The 23,824-nt window shown below is 35.9% G+C and overlaps 1 protein-coding gene across 3 annotated transcripts in view; it reads right to left on the bottom strand.

Annotated features, from left to right (window-relative positions):
• LOC127977037 (rho family-interacting cell polarization regulator 1) overlaps window positions 1–23,824 on the bottom strand; it is a 65,010-nt gene that overhangs the window by 12,446 nt on the left and 28,740 nt on the right. For 2 of the 3 annotated variants that reach the window (XM_052581688.1, XM_052581687.1), the window contains exons 2-12: window positions 10,573–10,690; window positions 9,226–9,375; window positions 8,973–9,051; window positions 8,774–8,797; window positions 8,565–8,618; window positions 4,488–4,637; window positions 3,213–3,276; window positions 3,020–3,063; window positions 1,472–1,597; window positions 436–584; window positions 208–337 (exon numbers count right to left, since the gene is read on the bottom strand). In XM_052581688.1, the coding sequence (XP_052437648.1) occupies window positions 208–337; window positions 436–584; window positions 1,472–1,597; window positions 3,020–3,063; window positions 3,213–3,276; window positions 4,488–4,637; window positions 8,565–8,618; window positions 8,774–8,797; window positions 8,973–9,051; window positions 9,226–9,375; window positions 10,573–10,664 (1,062 nt within the window). In that variant the 5' untranslated portion in view covers window positions 10,665–10,690. Of the gene's footprint in view, window positions 1–207; window positions 338–435; window positions 585–1,471; window positions 1,598–3,019; window positions 3,064–3,212; window positions 3,277–4,487; window positions 4,638–8,564; window positions 8,619–8,773; window positions 8,798–8,972; window positions 9,052–9,225; window positions 9,376–10,572; window positions 10,691–18,743; window positions 18,920–23,824 lie in introns of those variants that run through there. The other variant, XM_052581685.1, reaches the window with a different exon arrangement.

The following is a 23,824-nucleotide window of genomic DNA, read 5'->3' as shown; positions in this document are numbered from 1 at the left end:
AATATCTTAAATTGTGTTCTGAAGATGAACAAAGGTCTTACGGGTTTGGAATGACATGAAGGGGAGTAATTAATGACAGATTTGTATTTCACTACCCCTTTAAGTTTTAGACTTTTGGATCCCACTGTATATATTCAAGGGACAATAGATTATATTTTAAATGATTGGTCAGTCAAATTAGAACATGCTCTGAATGGACAGACTCACATAGAAGGCCTGCTCTCGTAGAGAGGGTGTATCTGGAGGACTCTGGTTGTAGGTAGAGAAGCGTTTGTTGACAGTAGGAGCTTTGTTCACGGTGCTAGCTGAGGACGACTGGTCATCTTTATCGAATGGACTACAGAAGAAAAGAGAGAGTTTTATTTTAAAATAAATACAAAATTCAAGTTATGGCATTGGGTGACATTTGATGTGATCCCTTAAAGCTGTACTTACTTCCAGGTGACCTCTAGACTGAGCTTAATGGTGCCTAAGTCATTGATATCCACAGCTACTGTTTGAGGCAAGGCAGCAAACAGGTCCTTCGTCTCACACGAGACACTTCCCACCACCACGTGATTGGCCAGACTCTTCAGCTCCGTCAACTTGACAAGCAGAAATGAGGTGTTTATTAAGGAGGAAATGTCATCATCAGTTTCATGACCAGCACAACGTCACGAGTTCCTTCCAACATTAGTAATCACTTGTTAAACAGGCTGCGTGTTTTGTGAGAAGGGCATTTTAAGATCCACAAGAACACCTTTAAATTCCATATTATGGTTTTAACTTAATTTTCGTGGGGAAATTTCTAGGATATAATTTCATCCTTTGGGATTTGACCAATCTTGGAAGAATTCTTGAAGAACATTTCAGTCTTTGAAATGTAAAATTAATTAATCTAATTATCATTCTAATTATTATTACATAAGTTATTTATTTATTTTATAATAAAAATAATTGTATTCTTTAGAATAATAATGCACAATAACACTATTGGCAAAGTCAGTTTTGTAGTATGGATGTTGAGATGTTCCAGTCGGACATAAGCTTTTAAATTATAAAGTCACAAAGCACTTTGAATCAGCCTCAACAGTATATTTTATATATCTCAGGCCAATCGAAAGCATTTTGACAAACATCAGCTGCATTCTCTTCATTCCTCCCCTAGAGCCTCTCTGTTTTAATATCTTCCCTTCACTCTATCCCATGCAGTCTTCCTGTCTCTATCCCCCTGCTTTTCTCTCTCTGTCCTGGAGAGATGTTCCCTTCCTCTCACATGCAGTTAAGTGTCACGGAACCATTGGGAGAGAAAAAACAAGTCAAAGTCCAGCTGCTGTGCTGTTATGTGCATTAATGTCTCACAGATTGATGTGACTGTGGTGCATATGTGAGTGTGACAAGAAGGACAGAGAGAGACATGTGTGAGAAAAAAAGGAAGGGAGAAAAACCATATGATGATATAAAAATGACTGTATTTTTATATAAAAACTACCTTTATAGACAGGAACTCTGTGATAAGGGGGAGGAAGACCATCTCCTCACTATCCCACACTTGCTTGCCATTGATTTCAATCCGACCCCGCAGTTTCCACCGCTGGCGACCGTACTTCATAAAGATCTGTGGAGGTACACAGAAATATCCATTAACAAACGATTAAAATTATATTTTAATCAGTATAATAATACTACTAAAAATGTTCAAGTATTATTATATTTTAATGTATAGGTTATTTCTACTGGAAAACAAGACAAAAATACTGATCAAGAAATTTGATCTGTGGAGGTATTTCAATCACACCTTCATTTAGTCTGTTAATATTATTAAAATTGTTATATTGTAACATAAATATACTGATTAAGAAATTATTTGAATAATCATTTATATCATGTTGTAAAGATATTATACTTAAAGTCTTGAATATTTTAAATACACATACAATTTTATATATATATATATATATATATATATATATATATATATATATATATATATATATATATATATATATACACACACACACACACACACACACACACACATATACATACAATATATATATATATATATATATATATATATATATATATATATATATATATATATATATATATATATATTCTTACAAATATAAATTAATATTAAGGCTTGCTTCATATCAAATTTAGATTTACATTATCCCTTTGACAACTGTTTATTTCCTTGTATTAAAAAAAACATCTAACAGAATTACAAACATTTTAATAACTTTAAACTGATTATTTATTCATCCAAGTGTTGAGGATAAAGAAAATATTTGCTTTTGTCTGTTTTTTTCACAGTGAAGGCACTGAACAGAGTGAGAATAACAGATGGGCCGAATAAAAACCAAGTCTCTGCCACCCACTCTTTTATCCATTTCTAGATCTTCTCCAGTCAATTTCTTGTTCTTTTTCACACCACCTCCCTCCTGTCACATCTCAGAGGGCTCTTGCTGAGCAGACTGTGCTGACTCACTGCATTGATTGGCCTGTCAGTCACTCTAAAGCTCTTGCATGTTAAACAGGTGGAGGTGGGGCCGACACATTAACATTCGCCCCTCTTTAATTATCCTACGCCTCCCCAAATCTGTTCTTCCCTGCGCAGAGCAGATGCCGAGATCTGTCTGTGTCTGTCTCTCTCGTAAGCAGTCATTTAGTGGATGCTTTCATCCAATGCTAGCTTATGGGCACAATCGTTATAACACAAAGACTGCCCTGTGCAGGGTTCAGACTAGTCAGATCTTCAGTCACCACTATCTCTGTCATATCTGTGACTGATGACAGTGCAAAGCATACGAAGCAAAGCATACAAAAGCTGAAATTCCTTTCAAGAATTCAGTCAGACGTGAATGCAAGTCTGCAGTTAACTGATATGTTGACTCAGGTATTAGGCTAGTTGTATCTTTATTACATTAAATGGCATTTTGATGAAAGATTATGAAACTAAGCGCACACATAAATTGTTCACAATATGATTTCATGCCGAGTATAAATGAGAAAGTAAATTATAACAGCAGCTCACCTCATATTGATCTCCAGCACAAAGTCGCGCAAAACCCGCCAAGCCTGAAACAAAGGCATGTATCATTATTTAAGTACAGCACACGGTTAAGAACATGAAACAGATATTTAACCAGAAATGTTATATAAAAGGGTAGGAAATTACTAATTAAAATCACTGCAGAATGGACCCTGGCATACAGAGACTGTCTTACCCTTCATTTTGACATGAAACTCTCCCAGCTGGTTCTCCAGCTCACTCTCTAGCATGCACATATTCTGCAGGGACAGAAACAGAGACAGTGAGTAAATAAAAACACAGAGGTAAAGAGAGTAAGGTGGCTGGGACAAGAGAAATGTGTGCAGTGTGTAGAAACAATGATGCAGCACACTACAGTCTGAACCGTTTATCATGGAATAATGCCTACTCTTCACTTAATTAAAAAAATAGTAGGCAGTACATAGTATAAACTGTAAAGTATTCAGCACAAGGGAGAGGGAGGAGATAAATTAGGAATCCTACATTTGAGTGTGTCTTGCAGCAACCATTAGGGTAATAAAAAGCACTTGACTGGGAAAGGCTGTCTCTCTTAATCAGATTGCCTCCCTGCATTATTTCCATGAGCAAATCGTTTGGCCCTGTATCCATCTGTCTGGATGCAAAAAAACTGTGGCCTAAGCCATAATCAGTAAAGTGTAAGTCTCAACTTCCCGATAATGTCATAAAACTAATCACATTTTTTCAGGGTGGTAATTTTACTGGAACTATGTATTGCTAAATAATTTCTATATTAATTTTTTGATGTTTATCTTACCACGGTAAATAAATTATTTTATCATTTACCTACAACTCCAATCCCTCATGGTTCACAAAAAACAAAGTGGATTGAAGTTAAGCGGGTGCAATTTACTATCACCAAACTCAAGTGGATTTCAATTCTGAATTGTTTACTAACAATACAAATGTAAAGCAAATTTCTGTTCAGAAGTGAATTTAGTTTGCTAACACTTAAAGTGAATTTTCAGTACACTAACAATAAACTGAAGTGCATTTCAGTTCTGAATTGAATTCACTTTACTAACGCTATGCTTAAGTGTATGTCAAGCCTGAATTAGATTTAGTTCACAAACACTAAGCTGAAGTGAATTTCAGTTCAGAAGTGGATTACGTTTATTAACACGTCTCTGAACTGAATTTCAGTTTTGAAGTGGATTTCAGTTCACAAACTCTAAACTGAAGTAATTCTTAAATTCTAAACTTGAAGTAACACTAAGCAGATGTGAATTTAAGTTCAAAAGAGGATTTAAGTTACTAACGATAAGCTGAAATAATAATTAGCTCTAAAGTGGATTCACAAAGGGTTTTGAACCCTTTTAAATCATATGTAAACTGTTTTCTGAAATCTTGACTTTGTTCTTGTCTTTATTGACAAAGTTCATAATTCTCCTTCCTCTTCCACCCATACTTTCATCTAACTAAACACTGTTACCTCTGTGTACTCTTTGAAGCTCTTGTTAGCTTCAGACAGACTCTCTCTGGCCTCCCTGCTGCCTGGAGAGGCAGTGTAAGCCTTCACCATCTTATCGGCTCCGTCTCGCAGTCTGCGCTGCATACAGTAGGCCTCATAGAGCTCGTCAATCTGCAGACACACGCGCAACACCCCAGTGTTTATTACAATCAATGAAAATATATTAATTACATACAGAACATTGATGTGTGTTCATAACAAATGTGTTCAACAACATCTCCTGCTGAACAGCCCATCTTGAGCAGTGTTTTGAAACATGGTAGTCGGTTTATAGCTGGTCATTACATGGAAAGCCATTCTTATTAGCTTACATTTTACATGTATTTTGCTTTTGAGGATGTTTAGATTTTTGGAATAATAATTTTTTGCCCCTTCAGTCAGCAACAAACTAGCTGGTCATACCAGTGTCAATCTTGATTTGGTTACATGGTGATTGGTCAATGAAATAATGACCATCTTAGAGCAGCTACAAACTAAATATGTTCCATGTTTCAAAGCACAGCTGCTACTTAAGCTACATTTTCCAATAAAGTTTAGTATTTTTATGACTTGAGGTAGCCACAGTTTAGTCTACATCCAGATGGTGACACTGACTGATTAACTACATATGCACACACACATGCACAAACCACAACATCTTGTTGTAAAGTGTTTTCTTGCCCAAGTACTTCCTGCTGGGTGTCATTGTCTTCAATATAAGTAATTTAGATTTGACTGATCTATCCAAAACACCTTGAGTAGGTCTATCAACAATGTGGAAGTCAGTAATGGAGGCAGGAAACTGTTAAATGTTAACTAAAATTTACGCAGACGTTCATGATATAAGACGTTATCTTTACAAATGTATTCTGTAATTATTCACAACACGAGTCCTGCAATTCAGAGATTAGAAAACAATGAGCTGTCCATTGTAAAGGAGTATGAATGAATTATAAAAAATGCAAACAGTATTTAAGCGCCATTCACTTCACTGGAAGAATGTTCAGCAGGGCATGGGAGGTGTGTAAGGAGGATTATGACTATAAGCAATACCCAGCTGAGGATAATCACAGAAAATGGCAAAAATTACTGAACATGTATGCTCTCTTATATGTACGCTATAATTAAAATTAAGGCTATAAATTAAGACATTTCTATATGTGACACCACTGCTTGAGCAAAAGAACAAAAACAGTTCATAAAGTTAATAATGCATTTTTGTTTAATTTCATTGTTTGATACAGAGGTTTTCTTGTAGGTATAGTGACTGGGTTGGTAAAATTAGGCCCTAATAACTTGATAAAAATAAAAATAAAAAGTATAATAAAAAATAATTAAACTTGTTTTATATTTCAACCCATTTTAAAATGTAAATTATTTCTGTGAAGGCAAACTGAATTTTCAGCAACCATTACTTTAGTCTTCAGTGTCAGATGATCCTTCAGAAATAATTCCAAAAGGCTGATCTGGTTCAAGAAACATTTCTTATTATTATACATATTGAAAAAAGTTGTGCTGCTTAATATTTTTCTGGAAATCATGATACATTTGATGAATTAGAAGTTATCTTTACTGTCACTTTTGATCAATTTAATGAATCCTTGCAGAATAAAAAGTATTATTTCTTTTATTTTTTTATCTAACTGACCCAATAGTATATGAAATTCATGAGAATGACCCAACTCCTCATACTGGTTGTACACACACACATGAATGTGCAAGTCGAGTAACTCAAACACACACAATCCTCGAGACTGAAGGCAAGAACAGGGACGAAAGAGTCTGCAGCCCTTAAAAGGTTTCATGCAATAACCGAAAGGGGGACGAAGGAAAGACATAAAGTGAGAGAAGGAAAATATTCCTCTCAGTGTGTCCATCTGGAGGTGGTTACGATCCGTCCAGTGAATGTGTTCCAAAATACTGGCAGGGAGTCAACGGGATAGTCATAAGTTTCACAGAGTTATGACAAGCGCCTCTTCTGCTAATACACACTGCTACACAAAACTGATAACAACACGCCTCTTCATTCACATTTGTCGTAGGCCAGCCATGGCCAAAACAACACCACCATCCCTGCAAAGACATGGGACTGCCATTTGCACTGCTTAGAAAAGTCACTTAATATTAAGGGGTATTTTCTCACTTTGCCCCTCCTCCACTAAAATAGAGGCCCAACATATCTGACCCAGCAAAAGCAAGGAGACTCCCTGCAGCGCCCTCCGCTCATAAAACACACACTAATAACACATGAAATGAGGCTGTGAAGGAAAGAGAGGAAGAGGAGGATCGAGAGGAAGGTCTCTTCCTGTAGTGCAGCTGGCTTGGGTTAGTTTAGGCTGTTAGTTCAGACTCCAACAGGTCTAGTGGAGGGTTTAACCGCTCCCCAAACAAGATAAGAATGCGAGCAGCCCTTAAAGCTTTCCTCTGCCTGTGACCCGTGTCTCCTGCAGAGTGTGAACATATATGTGTGTATACACAGGGAGGGAAAAATCTGTCTGAGAATGTGTCCCCAGTGAGGGGAGAATTACGCTTTGCTGTTTTATCCTGTAGGGGACTATATATAAGGAAAAAAGTCACTGTTTAGACGCAGACATGTACGTGCATGAATGCATGCGCACAACCGTACAGAGGCTGTTATCGGGGCCAGTGGGCCATGCAAGGGCAGTCACTAACACAGAGACATCTGTACAAGAACAGACCTGCTGAGCTACAAAACACATGCAACTCTGTTTTGACATGAGTGGCACATCCTGGTGAGGTCAAGGAATATTTCACTTCTAGACTTTTTTTTTAAATCTAGTTAAAAATGCAAAGTTCTTTGAAATATAAAATGTGCTGTAAGGTTTTGATTGAATGATTTAAAGGAACTTTTGACGCTCTAGCGGTTAATAAACAGAACTGCTTGCGTCTTGCAGAAGAACATCGTAGCCGGAACTATATCTCTCTGTTTATGTCTATGAAGAATCACAAAGGTACTGGGTTACTCCGCCGCGGTATCCCTGAAGCAATCTAAAATAGTCCGAATATAAACACTTATTATAGGTGCACCCTAGTGATTCAGGACAAGCCAAAAACACGTTTTGGAAAATGGATTCATGGTGTACTCGCTTATTATATACATTTTTCTACATTTTGAACACAAACAAAGTTACGGACCGCAGCTCTGATTGGTTGTTTTTTACCGGGAGCGATGGAGTTTCTGCAAATGGCAATAGGACCACTGGGAGGAGCCAGAGGAGCTTGATTTTTTCACAGATTATCTGTCTCATATTCTACTGTCAGGACATAATGACAGGTTTAATAAATATGTAAAAAATATATTTTTACAAAAGTTCCCTACAGCACCTTTAACCTGTTAAATGTCACCCCGTCCCGTATACGGGACGCCCACGTTGACTATACTATATTACAATCAAATTTAATCTAATCTTGACAAACTATATATCGTTGGAAAGGTCTAAGACTCCCAAATATATATTATACCAATATTTTTTGTTAAAGATTATGTAGGAAAAGTAACAGATCAATTTATGACAAGAGTGCACCCTCAGAAATCTACATTACAAAAGGAGCTTTGACCTTTGTTTAAAAAAAAGACTTCCTCGTTGCCTTTTTCTCTATTACATTTTAGAAATCATCAGAAGTTATATATCACTTGAAAACATAAAATCTCAAAATTAATCCTTTAAAACCCATTTTAAAATCAGACATTGCATTACCATGTAAATGGCACAATAAAATCAGTCATGAATTACAAATATTTTTATTTGTATCATGCACAATCATGTCTATCTTCAAAAACGTGAGTGACAGTTATCAGGTTAAGAAAGAAAATGTCAGATGGTATATTAATCAAGTAGAATGAAAACAGAAACAAGCCTTACACCTTGAAACGTTGCAGTAATTGTTTTCCAAACAAAGATTTTTCAAAATATATCCTACCTTTACAAATTTCATGCATAGTACATTTTGGGGTGGTTTTGTACCACCTGCGCATTTAAAATATTTGCATAACTATGCTTTACAAATGATTTGCATTTCAGTTAACAACAGGCTTACCTTACTGAGATGAAACTCCAGCCGTCTCATAAATCTCTCAATTACTTTCACTTGCTGAGAGAACAGAGAACAACATTTATAATGTTTCAAATATTATCAAGAGGCATTAACAATTCAATAATATGAAATAAGAGTTGAAGGTGCCAAGCTTTTTTTAATGGAGTCTCTAAACCAAAACTACAGCCAGATGAAAATAAAGCACCGCTCACCTTGTCAAGTTCATACAAAAAACCCTAGAAAAGATCAACAGAGATATTACATATCAAACATTAAGACAATAAAGATAGAAAAATGCTCAGATTTGAATGACTTAGTGCTGTTTTAAAAACTGCTGAAACGGATTGAAATTTAAATACATAAATATATGTATTTATATTTTGTGTGTGTGTCTGTTTCGTATAGACTTACCAAGCGAGAGTTTCTCTTAGACTCCTTCATTTGTCTGTTCAGACTGTCTAGTTCCATTTGATGGACTTGCAGGTAGGATCTGTAGAAGTATATACATCAGCTAACAGTGTCTGTGCCACTGTCAATGACTAATGTATTGTGTATAATCATGTTTTATAATAGCTCTGTGTGAGCAACTGATAACAGTGTATTATGCATCTAAAACTGTAATGGCTAATAGGCAAATGCACAGTGCATGTATGTGTGTACATACTGCAGTCCCCTCTTCAGGGCCTCGTACACCTCGTCCAGCCTCTCAGGCTGGGGCACCTTCGGTGGAGGAGATTTAGTAGACAGCGTGAACATCCTGCTTGCTCTGGAGGTCTTCCTTACGCACGCTGGGGTGCTGAACACAGAAAAGTTCCTAGGACACATAAGAGGTACATGAAGCTTAAGTACACATTTATCATTTTAGAGCTAATTTAAACACTTTCCTGATGGAAAGGCTCCCATCAGCCTTTTGATTGAACCCTTAACTAGAAGTAATCTTTTTGTTTACAATAGGATCTGTTTTTTCGACCAATGGAAGACGAGGGTGTTTGAATGCAAAAAGTATTATAGGCAGCCAAAGAAACAATCTCTTATCTAAATCAATAGCGCTTAAGAACCACACTCGTGCTGATCGATTCAAGCTGCAATTACTCTTCTAAGATGACAGCTCAATAAAATGGAGAGAAACACTGATGCATCTTGACACAATATACTCCTGTAAAGCTGTATGAGGATAAAGCAACAAAAAAGTTAAAAAAGAGGAAAGTTCAGGATCTGCAGGTAAATATAACAGTAAAGCAAGTCACAGTAACAAAAGGAACACAGAAAGAGTCGCAATGATGGGAAAATCAGTTATTTAACCAATGTTATTCCCATATTCATGTGTCAATCTTTCATCCTAATGTTAATTCTTTTAGAATCTCTTGATCGGTGTTCCTCCCTGCTGTCCTGATAGTGGCCTTCTTTAATAATTCATGCTTTCTCTGTCTCTGCTCCATTTCAACAGCAGGGGTTTGAAGAGAGCTCTACATGCTTTTGAATCAAACTACATCAACCACAAGAGTCAGTGCTCAAGAGCCACTCTGCCCCTCTAAAAAATTAACACGATGCCAAATACTTACATTTAAAACACAGCACACATACGCTTGTAAAAAAAACAACACTTATTTATTCAACAGATAAAAAAAGAGAAAATGATTCAAAGTCTGTGTGGAGTGTATAAATCTACTGGCTACAAAAACAACACCGATTTTCATGACAATCTGTCCCCTGTTTTGTTTGAGCAAAGCCTTTTTGTAGACAATGATAAACGTCCATGCTTTCCTGCTGCCTGCAGCTATTAGGAAACGCATGGTGGTTCCACAGGACGTCCTGTCAGATGTGACTTGCCTTTAAAGATGTTAAATGGTCATAACTGAAAAGGCTAATAACATATATTGCAAGCACTTGCTCCAAGTTAACCTTAGGCTAGGGTAATAGACATTAAAATCATTAGTATAACATGAGTATTTGATTTACACCCATCCCTAATGCATGTTGATTGTTTATGGATGCACATGTTAACACTGACCTGTAAGATTTATCGTTGACTCCGGCGAAGGACTGGCTCCTAGTGATGGATCTGGTGACGACCCTCCGCGTGGGGCGCACAGAAAGGGACATGGTGGACACAGATTTGGAGGGACTCCCTGCAGAGAAACAGGAATTATTAGAAGAGGTCAAAGTTGGGTACAAAGACATAAAATCTACAGACATCATTTCTAAATTAAAGTCTATTTTAGAGATGGTGTCTTTGCATTTGCATCTTAAATGTAATTGTTTAAAATTTAAGCAATACAATCCCATTATAAGACTTTGGTGCAGTTGTCCTCAGGCCATGAATGAATAAGTGATTGTTTAATTTATTTAACAGAGGATATTGCAGTTCTCGAAGGATAAACTCTCTGACCACTCAAGATAAAAGCATTTTAGAATTATTTTAACTGTATTTCCAGGAAACAATATCAGACTTAATAACTGTGTTTACATTGAGTCTTTGAAGAGAAAAGACAAATCTGAGTTCTCTTTTCTAGTGTATCTTTCATAGTTTGTCACAAACTATGTTTAAGTGATTATAAATAAGTGAGGTTTCATGTGAAACACTCACTCCTACTAATGCAAATCCAAAAGTAGGTAATATGTTCCTCCACCAAAAACTAATACCACAAAAGTTGTTCATGTGTCATCATATATTCACTTTTCTGCCATATCGTTAGATATATCGCCCAGCCCTACCTGTATGACTTTCTTTCCTCTGTGCAAATAACTATGATGTCTTGAAAAACACTGGTAACAAACCAATTCCCATTGACATTCATTAGATTTTTGGTTACCAACATTCTTCAAAATACATTATTTTATGTTCCACATAAAAAAAAAGAAAGCAATAAAGGTTTGGAATGATGTAAATGATGTTCCATTTCACTTGTCTGTCGCGTTTAAAGTCAACAAGAAATGGCATTATGAGACAAAACAAGTATTTCTGAGTAAAAAAAAAACAAAACATGATTTTATCCATAAGGAACAGACTGGATTATGAAATGCAGCACAGTTGCAAATTTAATTGTGAACTAGGGATATGCCGGCATCAAATTTTCCTGTTGCGATTAATTGCTAATGCATTTATCACAGTATACGGTATTATTAAAGTATCTAAATTGGTCATAATACAGTTATAACAGGTTTAATAAATTTTTTTCTTATAACAAAAATAACTGAACATTTAAATACAATAAAGCAATACAGAAAAATATAGAAAAGTTAAAAGTTTTATGCAGATTAAAATGCAAAAGAACTATAAAGACCAATAGGTATCACTTTACAATAAGATCTCATTAGATAACCATTAACATTCACAATGAGCAATAGCTACATTTGCTACAGAAGTTATTAATCAGTGTTAAAAAAATAGTTAATTCAATTTTAGAAAGTAGTGCAGCTGCTTTATTTATGGGGTTTCCAGGGTAAAGGCTGCATTTTCTGCAGTTTAGCACCATCTGCTGTCAGAGAGTGAATGTGCTTTCATTCATAACGTCACTCACGTGTTCCACATGTGCTTCTCATGCGTGCTTGTTCACATCAGAGTGCACAGGCATCTTTCAAGCAGCATACAGCGGTGTTGTGCAATTTGACCAGTTGATGGGAAAATTATTCCTAACATGCATTCCAAATTTGGAATAATTTGTAATATATAATTATTCACGGTATTTAGAAGTGCCCAGGATAACAACATTGTGCACGTTCATTACCGTCATATATCGCATTATCGAATACCAGCACATGTCTACTGTGAACACATATTGTAAATACAAAATAGGTTGGTTTAAATCTGGGTGATCACTTATATCAATGTTACCATATATATATATTGGCCTATAAAGTTTTTGTCAATGTTTATTTAACAACATCCAGTTTAGCAGAATATAAGATGCTAAATATTTAATTAATGAGTTGTCAATACTATAACAAATACAATGTAGGGCATGATTTTACCGCAAAATTCAACATATTAACATAAAATTATAACTGCAAATCCGTGATTTGCTGCCTGCTGTCCATTTGTTTCTGTGAATTGCAGGGATCCATTTGCTTCTCTTTTGTGTAGCTTTTGGCAGTCTGTAAAAATAGACTTGTTAAATCTATCTGACATTACATTTCTATACAGCCTAGAAGTACTGCATGCTACTTGATTTTTTTTTTTTTAACCAGTTCAATCTGTTTTGCTTAACTGATTCAAAACTTTGATTCACTGACTCATTTGCATCAACATTCTAATTTGGTCATGGCTATATCACACTGGAAATCATAGAGAAAGAGAAAATAATCATGCTCTTCAGCGCTGATAAACAGTTTCTAGATTAGCCATTCATGGATTTCCTTCCTTGTATATAATCAGTGTGGTCTCTTATCAATGACTCTGTCATGGGCTATCAGACATCATCGCCATAAAAACACCCCATTGACACAACATGTGAAGACAGAGCAGTCAAGATTACACTTAACACCACACCAGTCACTGTGGATTTTAGCCAGGACAGGAACCAAATGGACCCACTCAGCCCACATCTGAACAAGAAAAACGATAGGAAAGAACACAAACAGAAAGACACTTAGACCAGAGATACACCTACTTAGATTAGAAAAGATAGGATGTTAATGTAAACAAACAAGTCATGTAAATCAGAGTCAAAAGTCTGAAGTTATCATCTTAACGGAAAGTCAGTAGCAAGTTACATGAACACAGAACAAAACTTTAATGTGACTACATGTCCAACACAAAACAACAGAGCATTGTGTAACCACAGCAGTTCCCCATCTCCCTGTGAGGGCAGGTTGAACGCAGCCAGGTTTGTTTTAAATTGAATTGAAGAGATACTCCAACCCAAAATGAAAAACTATTTGCACTACTGAGAGGACCTTAAAAGCCACCTGTGACTCTCTGGACTGACTAAAGTATTTCAGCTATGTAAAATTCATTCAGAGGCCACTAGCGTTGCTGAAGGGAGAATTATTTTGATGTGCCCAGCAAGAGAGAGCATCAAGACCGGGTAACGGATCAGGACATGTTCTGCCCTCCAGCCCAAAACCTCCACTGAGAGGAAAAACTTCTGGATTCAGGTTTTTATGAGAACTCTGATGGTTTTTCTCTTTGATAAAACTGAATGCAACAGCGTAGTTTTAATAAGAATTACAATGTTAAATGCTTAATGAAGTAAATGATTAACGCAATTAAACAGAGTATAGCAAACAGGTTTTCTGAGCAAAGTTAGGATGTAAATATTTCAAAAGCATTTCAGATTTTAATTATTCAAGTATTCTTTGTTTGTCTTGTGATCAGTGAAGAGTTTAAACACGGCGATTTCTGTTGATGCTGATGGAAAGTAAAAACCTCCTTGCTTCCAAGCGTGGAGGAAGAGAAACTGTTCAACACTGAGGGAAGAGGAATTTTTTTTATTTTCCGCAGGATATTCCACCATCAGATGGAGAGAGGACAGAAAAATAACATCTGCAGCTAACTATTGGTACGATAAACCCTATACATTTCTCGATATCTTCTACATTTCTATTCTTCTCTTGCTGACATAATCCATTTACAATACGTGGATAAATAACATTAAAAAAATATAAATTGGACCCTGGTTGAAGAAATTATTTCTAAATGGTACCATATTGATTATATAGACATAAAGACAATATTAGACATTTTTATTTTGTATATAATTTTTCTTCATCAGTCAGTATTGGATATTTAACTGTGGATGTGTAATTTTCCATTTTACTACCTTAGCCATCATCTCACTTAAACTATTTTAAACACACATAACAACAATAATGTTAAATGTAATCTTTAGCAAATTTCAAAATTAATATCCAATTTTCATTCTGTACCTTAATTTTGCACTGCCTAAATTCATTTGTATCATTTGAAATAATCATTTTTGGTGTTTTGTTTTTAATTTATATATTCAAAATACACAAATACAACATCATAATATAAGTTATCAACCAAACAAACTAAATAGCTTATTGGTATTGGACAGAATTTTTATATCAGCACATCCCTAAATTAATATTCATCATCCTTAGATTAAATAACACAAACTCAATTCTAGCCAATTACAATGACTCCCAAAAAAAAAAAAAAAAGGTCTAAAGAAGATCCACTTAAATCAAAAGCATCTGAATGAACATTAGTAATTAAAGGAGAAATTATTTCCCTAGACAAACCTCATAACACATATAAACACACCTTCTGGCGAGTCTCTTTCTTCCTTTGTGTCACCAGGTAAACAAGACAAGTGACACATTTTCCTCTTCACCATGACTTGTGTGGGAATGAAATGTCTACTACATTCCCTTCACACACTGGAATCTTTCACGAAGATCAGATAAACACCATCAAAGCCTCATCCTTCCAATTGTTGCTCTGTTCCCAGGTTCCCACCTGTCCAACAGGACCCAAAACCACCACTTATGAAATATTTGGACATTCCAACTGCACGTCAACTGTTTTCACAATAATCAAATCTGCTCAGGCTCTTCTGAAGCGTGTGGATCAGTATTATTCTGGTGGTCTGGCTTTGCTCCAGGACTATTCTAGAACAACAAAGCACCTGGGGCCCTCCCCAACCCTGATCTGACACAAACCAACTGGAATCCAACCATTAGACACTCTGTCAACCAACCCAAATTAGTGTGATGATTTACCAGACTACGTTTTATCAATGCATACTGTTCTTCAAGCTCTATGGTTTTCGAGCTCCATCCACACATTGTGAGCTGTTGGGGTGAGCACCTGTGAAATAAAAGCAAGCTTGCCAGTGCTTTCTCCCTGAGAGGGTCGTGATGATAGTACATTCATTTTGCTGGAGCCGGTAGCCTCTGTGTCTCGGACACATTCCATTCATATCAGAGATTACCAGGGCCTGGTGTCTGTCAAACAAACACTACTAGGGTTCATGGTCAGAGGATAAGAAACTTAACGTTGTGTCCAAAAAAACTCTCTCGTAACAAGTAAAGAACATCACAATGTGATATCTGGGGTCAATCCTAAAACTTTCAAATCCCACTTGATATTCTGGCCCTGTAAAATGACCTACACCTTGAGAAAAACGATTGATTCATATAATAATATAACAATAGGGCTGCAAGATTAATCGCATGCGATTGTCATACTTGTCTTGCCAGTAAAGCTGGTTCTGTGATTAGTAGCAAATGACCATAACCTGCTTTCAAATGAAGCTGCATTTACTACACAGAGCCGTAGTTCGCTGACAAGCTATGCAATATCGTGTTCATAACCGAATTTGATTCATCAAAGAACCAGCTTTACTAACGAGACAAGCATGACAGATCGTATGCGATTAAACATCCAGCCCTACATAACAATATAATAATACATTAAATAGGTTTATATTAGCTAATGTTATTAATAGTGATGCACCAAAATTAATGTAATATTGTCGTATGTTTAAAAAAGTTCTCTACTCTCAAGTTATTTTTTTAGTTGACTACTAACAAGTTTATGGACATTGAAAGGCAAATGTAATGTTACGTGACATTGTTTACTAGGGGTGGCACGGTTCACTGAAAAAAACCTGAACTGTTCGGTTTACCACAAATGGTTCGGCACGCGGTTCAACTTAAATCTGACAAAACATCTGAAATATGGTTTGCTATATATAACATGTAAGCGTAAAACGAACAGGGTTCAGCTAATATGCGTTTCTGTTGATGGATGCGCATTCTGGCTTCCTAGACATTACAACAACAGTGATGAGAAAGAAAAAAAAAACACAAACCATTCACTTTTGTTCAACACGAATCCCGTATTCTGGAATATGAGGAGTCATTTATTCCGTCTTCACCCGGGTGCTGATAGCGTGCGCTCACAGATGAGATCTGAACAGCGTACGTTAATATGTGTTTAAACTAAACTCATTTAAGTTTTGCCAGTTTAAACATTTAAGAGCCAGAGGATGTGAGCTCAGTGAGGAGATTTGTGCGTGCGCTCATCCGAAGCGAACAAACCCGCGCCTCAGAATACGCGCAAATATTAAGCTCTCTCTTAAGTATTGTGTTTAAATGGACAAATTCTGACAAAAAATATGTCAAAATGCCTGTCTTGGTAAGTATCCTACAGCAGATATAGCCGGCTGAACGTAGGCCTACTGTATCAGTGCATTCTCTTAAAGTGACAGTCTTTATATTAATCGAACAGCAACAACAAAGAAATCACTCACTGCTCTTGATTAAAAAGATTTTGTAACTTTAATAAAGAATAATCTTCCATTTATACAGTCCAATATGCAGTGCTGTTTTACGTTTGAATACTTTATTCAATTTCTGTACCTAAATACTTTTAAAAATTTACTGTTTATTGTTTGTATCTTTACTCTATTGTAGTTATTTGTGCTGTTGCTTGTAGTTGGATAGAATATTCTTCATCTTTTTTTATTAGAAAGTATAGTTTTTCCATAAACAAAGCACATAACGAACTGTACCGAAACAGTGACTCTAAAACTGTGAAACCGTGAAAAGTTTAACCTTGCCACCCCTATTGTTTACAAACTGTTCTATGGTGTTTACATGAGACATGATTTTTGTGTACATTTCTTCATGTTTATTTAATGCTGCAGCTAGCAAACAAATTGATCAGTTCACATATTATTAAAACATGAAAAATTATAGTATACATTTTGTTATAATATTGAGAAATATAAAATAAAATTTGATTGCCTATACCTAGTTTCATATCAAAAGTAATATTCACAACGCTTTTTGTGATTATTGGATGGTAGGCCCACTGCGAATATTGTTTAGATGTTTTCGGTTTGCATATCATGTTTCAGTTTAATAAAAGATCTTGGTTCTTGGTTGAACTGAAGATCGATCAAAAACAAGAAATCTATATTGTCTAGCCCTATGAATTATATTTTGGACATAACTTAAAAAATTAAAAACATATTATTCATATTTTAAACTATTATCATCTGAACATTTTTGGCCGGGTTGATATATCGTTCTATCACTATCATCAATGCATTATTTGTAATGAAATGCTGCTGTAGAAATCTTTCTTCAATACCAGGATGTGACAACAAGCACCTTGAGAGTTAATAATAGTCATGTGGCTTTTGAAATCCCTTAGCTCTTAACATTTGCCCCACATGGTGTATCCTTCCTTCCATTCTCTGAGCGAAGGCCTAAAACAAGAAACTGGCTCTGTTTCCATCTTCCTCCCTCTCCAACTGCAAACTTTGGATTAGCTCAAAAGTTAAAAGAGATATCATTAATAATAAGCCATTTCTTTCAACAGTTCTCTGCAACATTTGGCCAGGCCTGTGTTCTGGATTTGTGAGGGTCATCTGAATGAGTTTTTACAGCTTCGGCTTTAACAGGCCCTAAGTAAACCAGAGTTATGGTCCTGGAGGATCAGGTAAACTTAAGGTCCTCCCTGTGTGTTTGTTCTAGATGACCCCAAGGTGCCAGGCTGAACTGTAGCCCAAAGTAAACACACTTTAAGTGGCCACTCTCTCTCACTCCAATAGAGGCAATCACATGGGAAACCCAGTGGGGCGTCTGTCCCAGAATGACAATGGTCCCAGCACAAAACCCAGAAACATCTGGACAGAAACAGTGCAGGACAATGTCAAAAACCACAAATCCACCATCCATTCCCCTCCCAATTAACTCAGGCCTGTGAAAACATACACAGCTCCTGATGTGAAGAACTATATCATGTTATCATTTCAGATTACTTTTACTTCGCTACAGCTGACCACACAACTGAGAAGAAAATTGATTTAATTTCATACCACTTTTCAGCAGAATTTTGTGTTTTGCTGAAAAGAATCTAATAGGAAACTACTTTTGTGACAATTTATTATCACTTGTATACTTTAGCTATGGCTGCCACCGTCCTTGGTGTGTCAAAACAAAATTTAGCCAAGCCATTGTTGGTGATTTTCAACTTTGAGAAAAGGACGCCTTTCTACATCATTCTACAATATAAATCAAGAAAATTAATTTAATAAACATCCAAAATCACAACACAACTGACTGTACACATACCCATACCTCAACACCCTTTACAACATGAACACAGACATTCAAGCTGTAACTCATCGATATTAGATGACAAAATACCTCAAATACCTAGATAGTATCTCACAAAACAGTTATTCATAAATCTCAGAGTACCTCCATATGCACTGTACATGTTGCAATGTCGTCTTCTGATGAATGCTGAAAAAAACAAGACTTATTCCTTTTTTTTCTTAAGACTCAAAAAAGAACAATCACAGTTCCAGCTGTGGTGGTCTTCATCCTCTACTCAAACTCTCACAGCACTGGCAGAAAGAGAAAGAAAGAAACTGCCAGGAAATGGGAAGGCCCTCGCCCTCTACGCAGCCCACTCCTCCCTCTCGTTCTGTTTCCCGTTCACTTCCCTGTCTGACATCACACACTTCCTGCCTCTCCCTTTTCCAGCAAAGGGCCTGCACTTTGTTTCTTAATGATAAACACCCAGTGCATACTCACTCTCCAGAACTTTCCAGCTTCCAAACTGTTAATAATAAATCGAATCCGGTTATATTTACATAATGTGGCCACTCTGTATTTGAATAGCATGAAAAACTGACTTGAACAGTGGTGGCACATCTTTCAAAAGATGTCAAGCTTGATGTAGCCTCAGGTTATGCTTAATTGAAACTCTAAGAATGTACTATTTAAATTAAATTTTTCATGAGATTCATAATTTTGATTTTAACAGGATTATTTTCAAATTAAATTCAAGTTTACTGGCCTTAATTTCTAGACTCTTATCAGTATCACAGATTCTGGGTAATTTCCACTTTCCTGAATCATGCTCCATACGCTAAATCTGATCATTATCTAAATAAAACACAGCAGCAGAGTTGCCTCTGGCTACTGAGCATCAAAGACAACAGTGTGTGGAAACTTGACGTCGGGATAATCAGTTCGGTCACTGGAACAGGTTAAACTCCCACAGGAGTACACATCCATTCATACTTTTTTTTAACCTACTAAAATTACTATTCTACACTTCCGTTCAAAGTTAGATAAATTACTGTTGTGTCAAAGATAAAACGGTAGCATAGTGCATGAACAATCATTAATTAAAGTGATTTGTAACTTTAATCTCCATCGTATGACCGCAAATCTACGGTGTTAGTCCTATTCTAAAACTGGTCTAAAGGTATCAGTCCTATATTATAAAACTATAGGCTACAAACAAGTTCCAATAACTAATGAAAAGATGGATAAACAACAAAAAGATTTTAACTAGCTGCATATCCATTACCCTTCAAATTGCACAAATTGAAATTTCGAATTGAAAATATATCTAATGTACATGCGTCAATTTTGCAAAAACGTGTTTATACCAGCTGCACGGCTGCACATAAGCATCCCAGAAGCAGCTCTCCTCCATGCTGCTTTCTAAATTTACATGTATACATCTCCTTTAATTAAAAATAATGGCTAGTGCAGTGTCGCTATATATGTAAACCTAGAAACATTCATCGCCATGACTTATCGCAAGAGGACTAAAATTCGTTTTAGTCGCATAACATCGGTTAATGGCAATGCTGTTATTTCGCAATAGTTTTTAATCAACATTTATCAAATATCGCAAAAGTTTTGTGCAAATCTGTAATGGAAACACACCTACTGTTTTTGCTCCCAACACTGAAGGCCTGATTCAATACTGACATAAACGTTTAAAATCACAATGTAATGGAAGCAGCAACAGATCTTTCTGATATTGTGAGGTACATCCGTCAATCACTGAAAATATATATTTTTTTAAAGGAAAGAGGAGGGGACTTGGTCCTCCTATCCAGCAGACTAAAATAATTGGTCCAGCATACATAAGAGAAAGTCTGTTGAAGATTGAGTTAAAGCTGCGGTAGGGAACTTTTGACGCTCTAGCGGTTAATAAACAGAACTGCTTGCGTCTTGCGGAAAAACATCGTAGCCGGAACTACTTCTCTCTGTTTATGTCAATGAAGAATCACAAAGGTACTGGGTTACTCCGCCGCGGTATCCCCGAAGCAATCTAAAATAGTCCGAATATATACCACTTTTTATAGGTGCACCCCAGTGATTCAGGACAAGCCAAAAACACGGTTTGGAAAATGGATTCATGGTGTACTCGCTTATTATATACATTTTTCTACATTTTGAACACAAACAAAGTTACGGACCGCAGCTCTGATTGGTTATTTTTTATCGGGAGCGATGGAGTTTCTGCAGATGGCAATAGGACCACTGGGAGGAGCCAGAGGAGCTTGATTTTTTTCACAGATTATCTGTCTCATATTCTACTGTCAGGACATAATGACAGGTTTAATAAATATGTAAAAAATGTTTTTTTTACAAAAGTTCCCTACAGCACCTTTAAAACCTTTAAGGTAAAAAAATACTGAAAAAAGTAATAGTTCACAATAAGATGAATAAATTAAATAAATCCGACTTCCAGTGCATTCAGGTTACACATTTTTTACCTATCATTTTTTCCCGGGGGATTTCCATTTCATGTCATCTTTAAAAGAACCATTTCTATTCAAATAACTTTTTACATCCAGACTTATCATCATGTGGGCTTGCTTAATCCATGTAGGCTGTCAAATATTTAATAGCATAATGCCATATTGTGATAGCATTGTGACTCACGGTAACGGATCTTCTTTAAAACGTGGCACAATATTTTAGACTTGGCCTGTATGACACTAGCTGTGAAATTTTATTTCAGTTTCAGTTTCCCTTGATCAAGAATTTAATCTTGATAAGCGATGACAGCAGCACAATTCATCAAAGACAGCAGATGACAGTCAGGATACAGGGCAACTTCATAACATATTATTATATTACATGGCTGAAATGGGAGGTCAAAACAAATATGTTTGTGATGTTCAAATGAGAACATGTAAAGGGAAATGCTTCAGACAGGCAGGTTGCATGACTGGTTTTTGTGAAGTAAACCTAGACATCATTACTGTCCTCATATACAGTCCTAATAAGCCATTTACCCCATTTCCTCTTATTGTTGCCATGGAAGTCGGTGTTCATATTTCTTTAATTATCATTCATACGTCATTAAAGGTGAAGGAGCATTGGATGCTAATTTGCTGTGGTTCTACAGAAGTTGCTGTTGCGATTAGCAGCCTGTCACACACCGTCAAGAGATTTCTGTCATTAACACACCACAAAAAGCCTGTCTAGTGGTCACATTACTCACTCAGCAGTAAGCGAAAAGCTTCTATGAAGTCGTCACAACACTTGTCTGTGTGAATGTCTGTCTGTGTTTGAATATTTGTCTAACAATTAGATCACGCAAGGTCAGACATAAAGAGACAGACACATCAATGTTCTGAACAAACATATAAGACAATTCACACAAAACATACTGTATGCATTAGACATGGATGATAATTTATGTACTCGTGACATTTATTTCAATAAATGACACTTTATTGCAATGATTTTAAAGCACTTCTTACCATTGAGAATTTTAATGTTGGAATAGTTTCAAACTTCAGTAGGCATTAGAATCTGTGAATTGATTCAGCTATTCATTTGTTAAATATTAAAACGTTTTAGTAAAAACATACGCATGTAAACACTGTTTTTATTGCTGAATATAAATGAAAATTATTATCATCTTTCATCCTTAGGTATTTTACAACAGAGAGGAAAATGCTTACCAAGGCTGTGTTCATTTTATTAAAATGTTTTAATACATTTTAAAATGTATTTTATTCTTTGAAACCCTGACACATTTTGTAGGATCCCTTGATTAATATGCTCTTCAAAACATCTACATGTATTGCATTACTGTTTTTAACACTATAAATGCATTTACTATCATTTTTGATCAAGAATTCATGCTAAATAAATAAAAAATTCAAAAAGAAATTTATACTGACTTCAAATATTTGATTGATAACATAAACAATATTATCAAGTATTCTATTGTTCAGCACTTGTAAGACCTTATTTACACAAACATCTGGATGAATTACTTAGAGTCACTATGATATAATTTTCTGAGCTAATATCAATTTAACAATCTCTCAGGCAGTAGGTTAGCAGAATGAACCCTATCTTGTGGATAAGGAGAGCTTGAATGGGGTTTATCTGTGCACCACAGCATGACATCACTATAGTGATGCTCCATCTGTCATGGTGATGCCAGGGCAATAGACAGTAGAAGAATCACATGAGGGAACAGATCATGTGCAATCTGACTATAGCTGACTTCAGCTCGGATCATTTCAGGACGTACCATTAACTGTACACTGTGATTGTGAAAATCCAAATTCAACCATGAAGAACATATGCTATTATTATCATCACAAGACATCACACACTTACAGTACTTTATAACATTTCATAAAATTACCCTTTTTCAGAGCTTTATCATTTGTGATAGAATTTTTTTTTAAACAACACAATGTGACATGTGTTTTTCTTATTCAGATATAATTCTTTAACGGAGTGTCTATTTACACTAACATAGTTGGCAGAGGATATTTACACTAATGATGTCCACCAATGTGTGACTGGGCTAGTCAACATTACAAAAGACAGTTATCAAATATCAGCTCCAGTGGCACAAATGGTAAAGCGTGTTCTGCAGTCATATTGACACAATCTAACCGAGTTCAAATTCAAATTCATTGCGATTTCACTTTTTTTCACTAGTTAGTGTGTAATGTTGCTGTTTGAGCATAAACAATATCTGCAAAGTTATGAATCTCAATGCAAACAGATATAAGGTCTTTTAAAATTCTGGCAGTTTAATGTCTAACGGTTGGTAGGGACTTTAAAAAGTTACTTCAAGGGTTTGTGACATCACAAACATCCTTCTGCCCTTGGGAAAAAGAAGCAAAGGAGGCGAGGCTCTATCACTATTTACACTTAGTGCAAATAGCTGCTGCCGTTATTTTATCCAAATCAATGTTTAATTTTGAGTTTAAGTGCAATTTTTAACCAATGTTTTTTAATTAGCAAAACAGTCGTAAAAAAAAAGAATTGTCAGAATAATTCGGACATTTTAATATCTTCATCAATAATTGAACTAAAGCCAAAAAAACATTGGAATTCATCAAAAGCAGTTATGCTATTTAGTTACAGTAACTGTATACAGCTACTGGACAATAGCAAACGACTAAAGGCATTGTGGCTTATGGTAAGTACCTCATCATAATGTAATGCCAGATGTAGAGGCTACAAAGTCATGTCCAAAAGGTGCTTAG

The sequence above is a fragment of the Carassius gibelio genome, chromosome B18 (assembly GCF_023724105.1).
Source record: "Carassius gibelio isolate Cgi1373 ecotype wild population from Czech Republic chromosome B18, carGib1.2-hapl.c, whole genome shotgun sequence".
Classification (NCBI taxonomy): Eukaryota; Metazoa; Chordata; class Actinopteri; order Cypriniformes; family Cyprinidae; genus Carassius; species Carassius gibelio.
The sequence above is the reverse complement of the archived record's forward strand: the minus strand, read 5'-3'. Positions and strand labels throughout refer to the sequence as shown.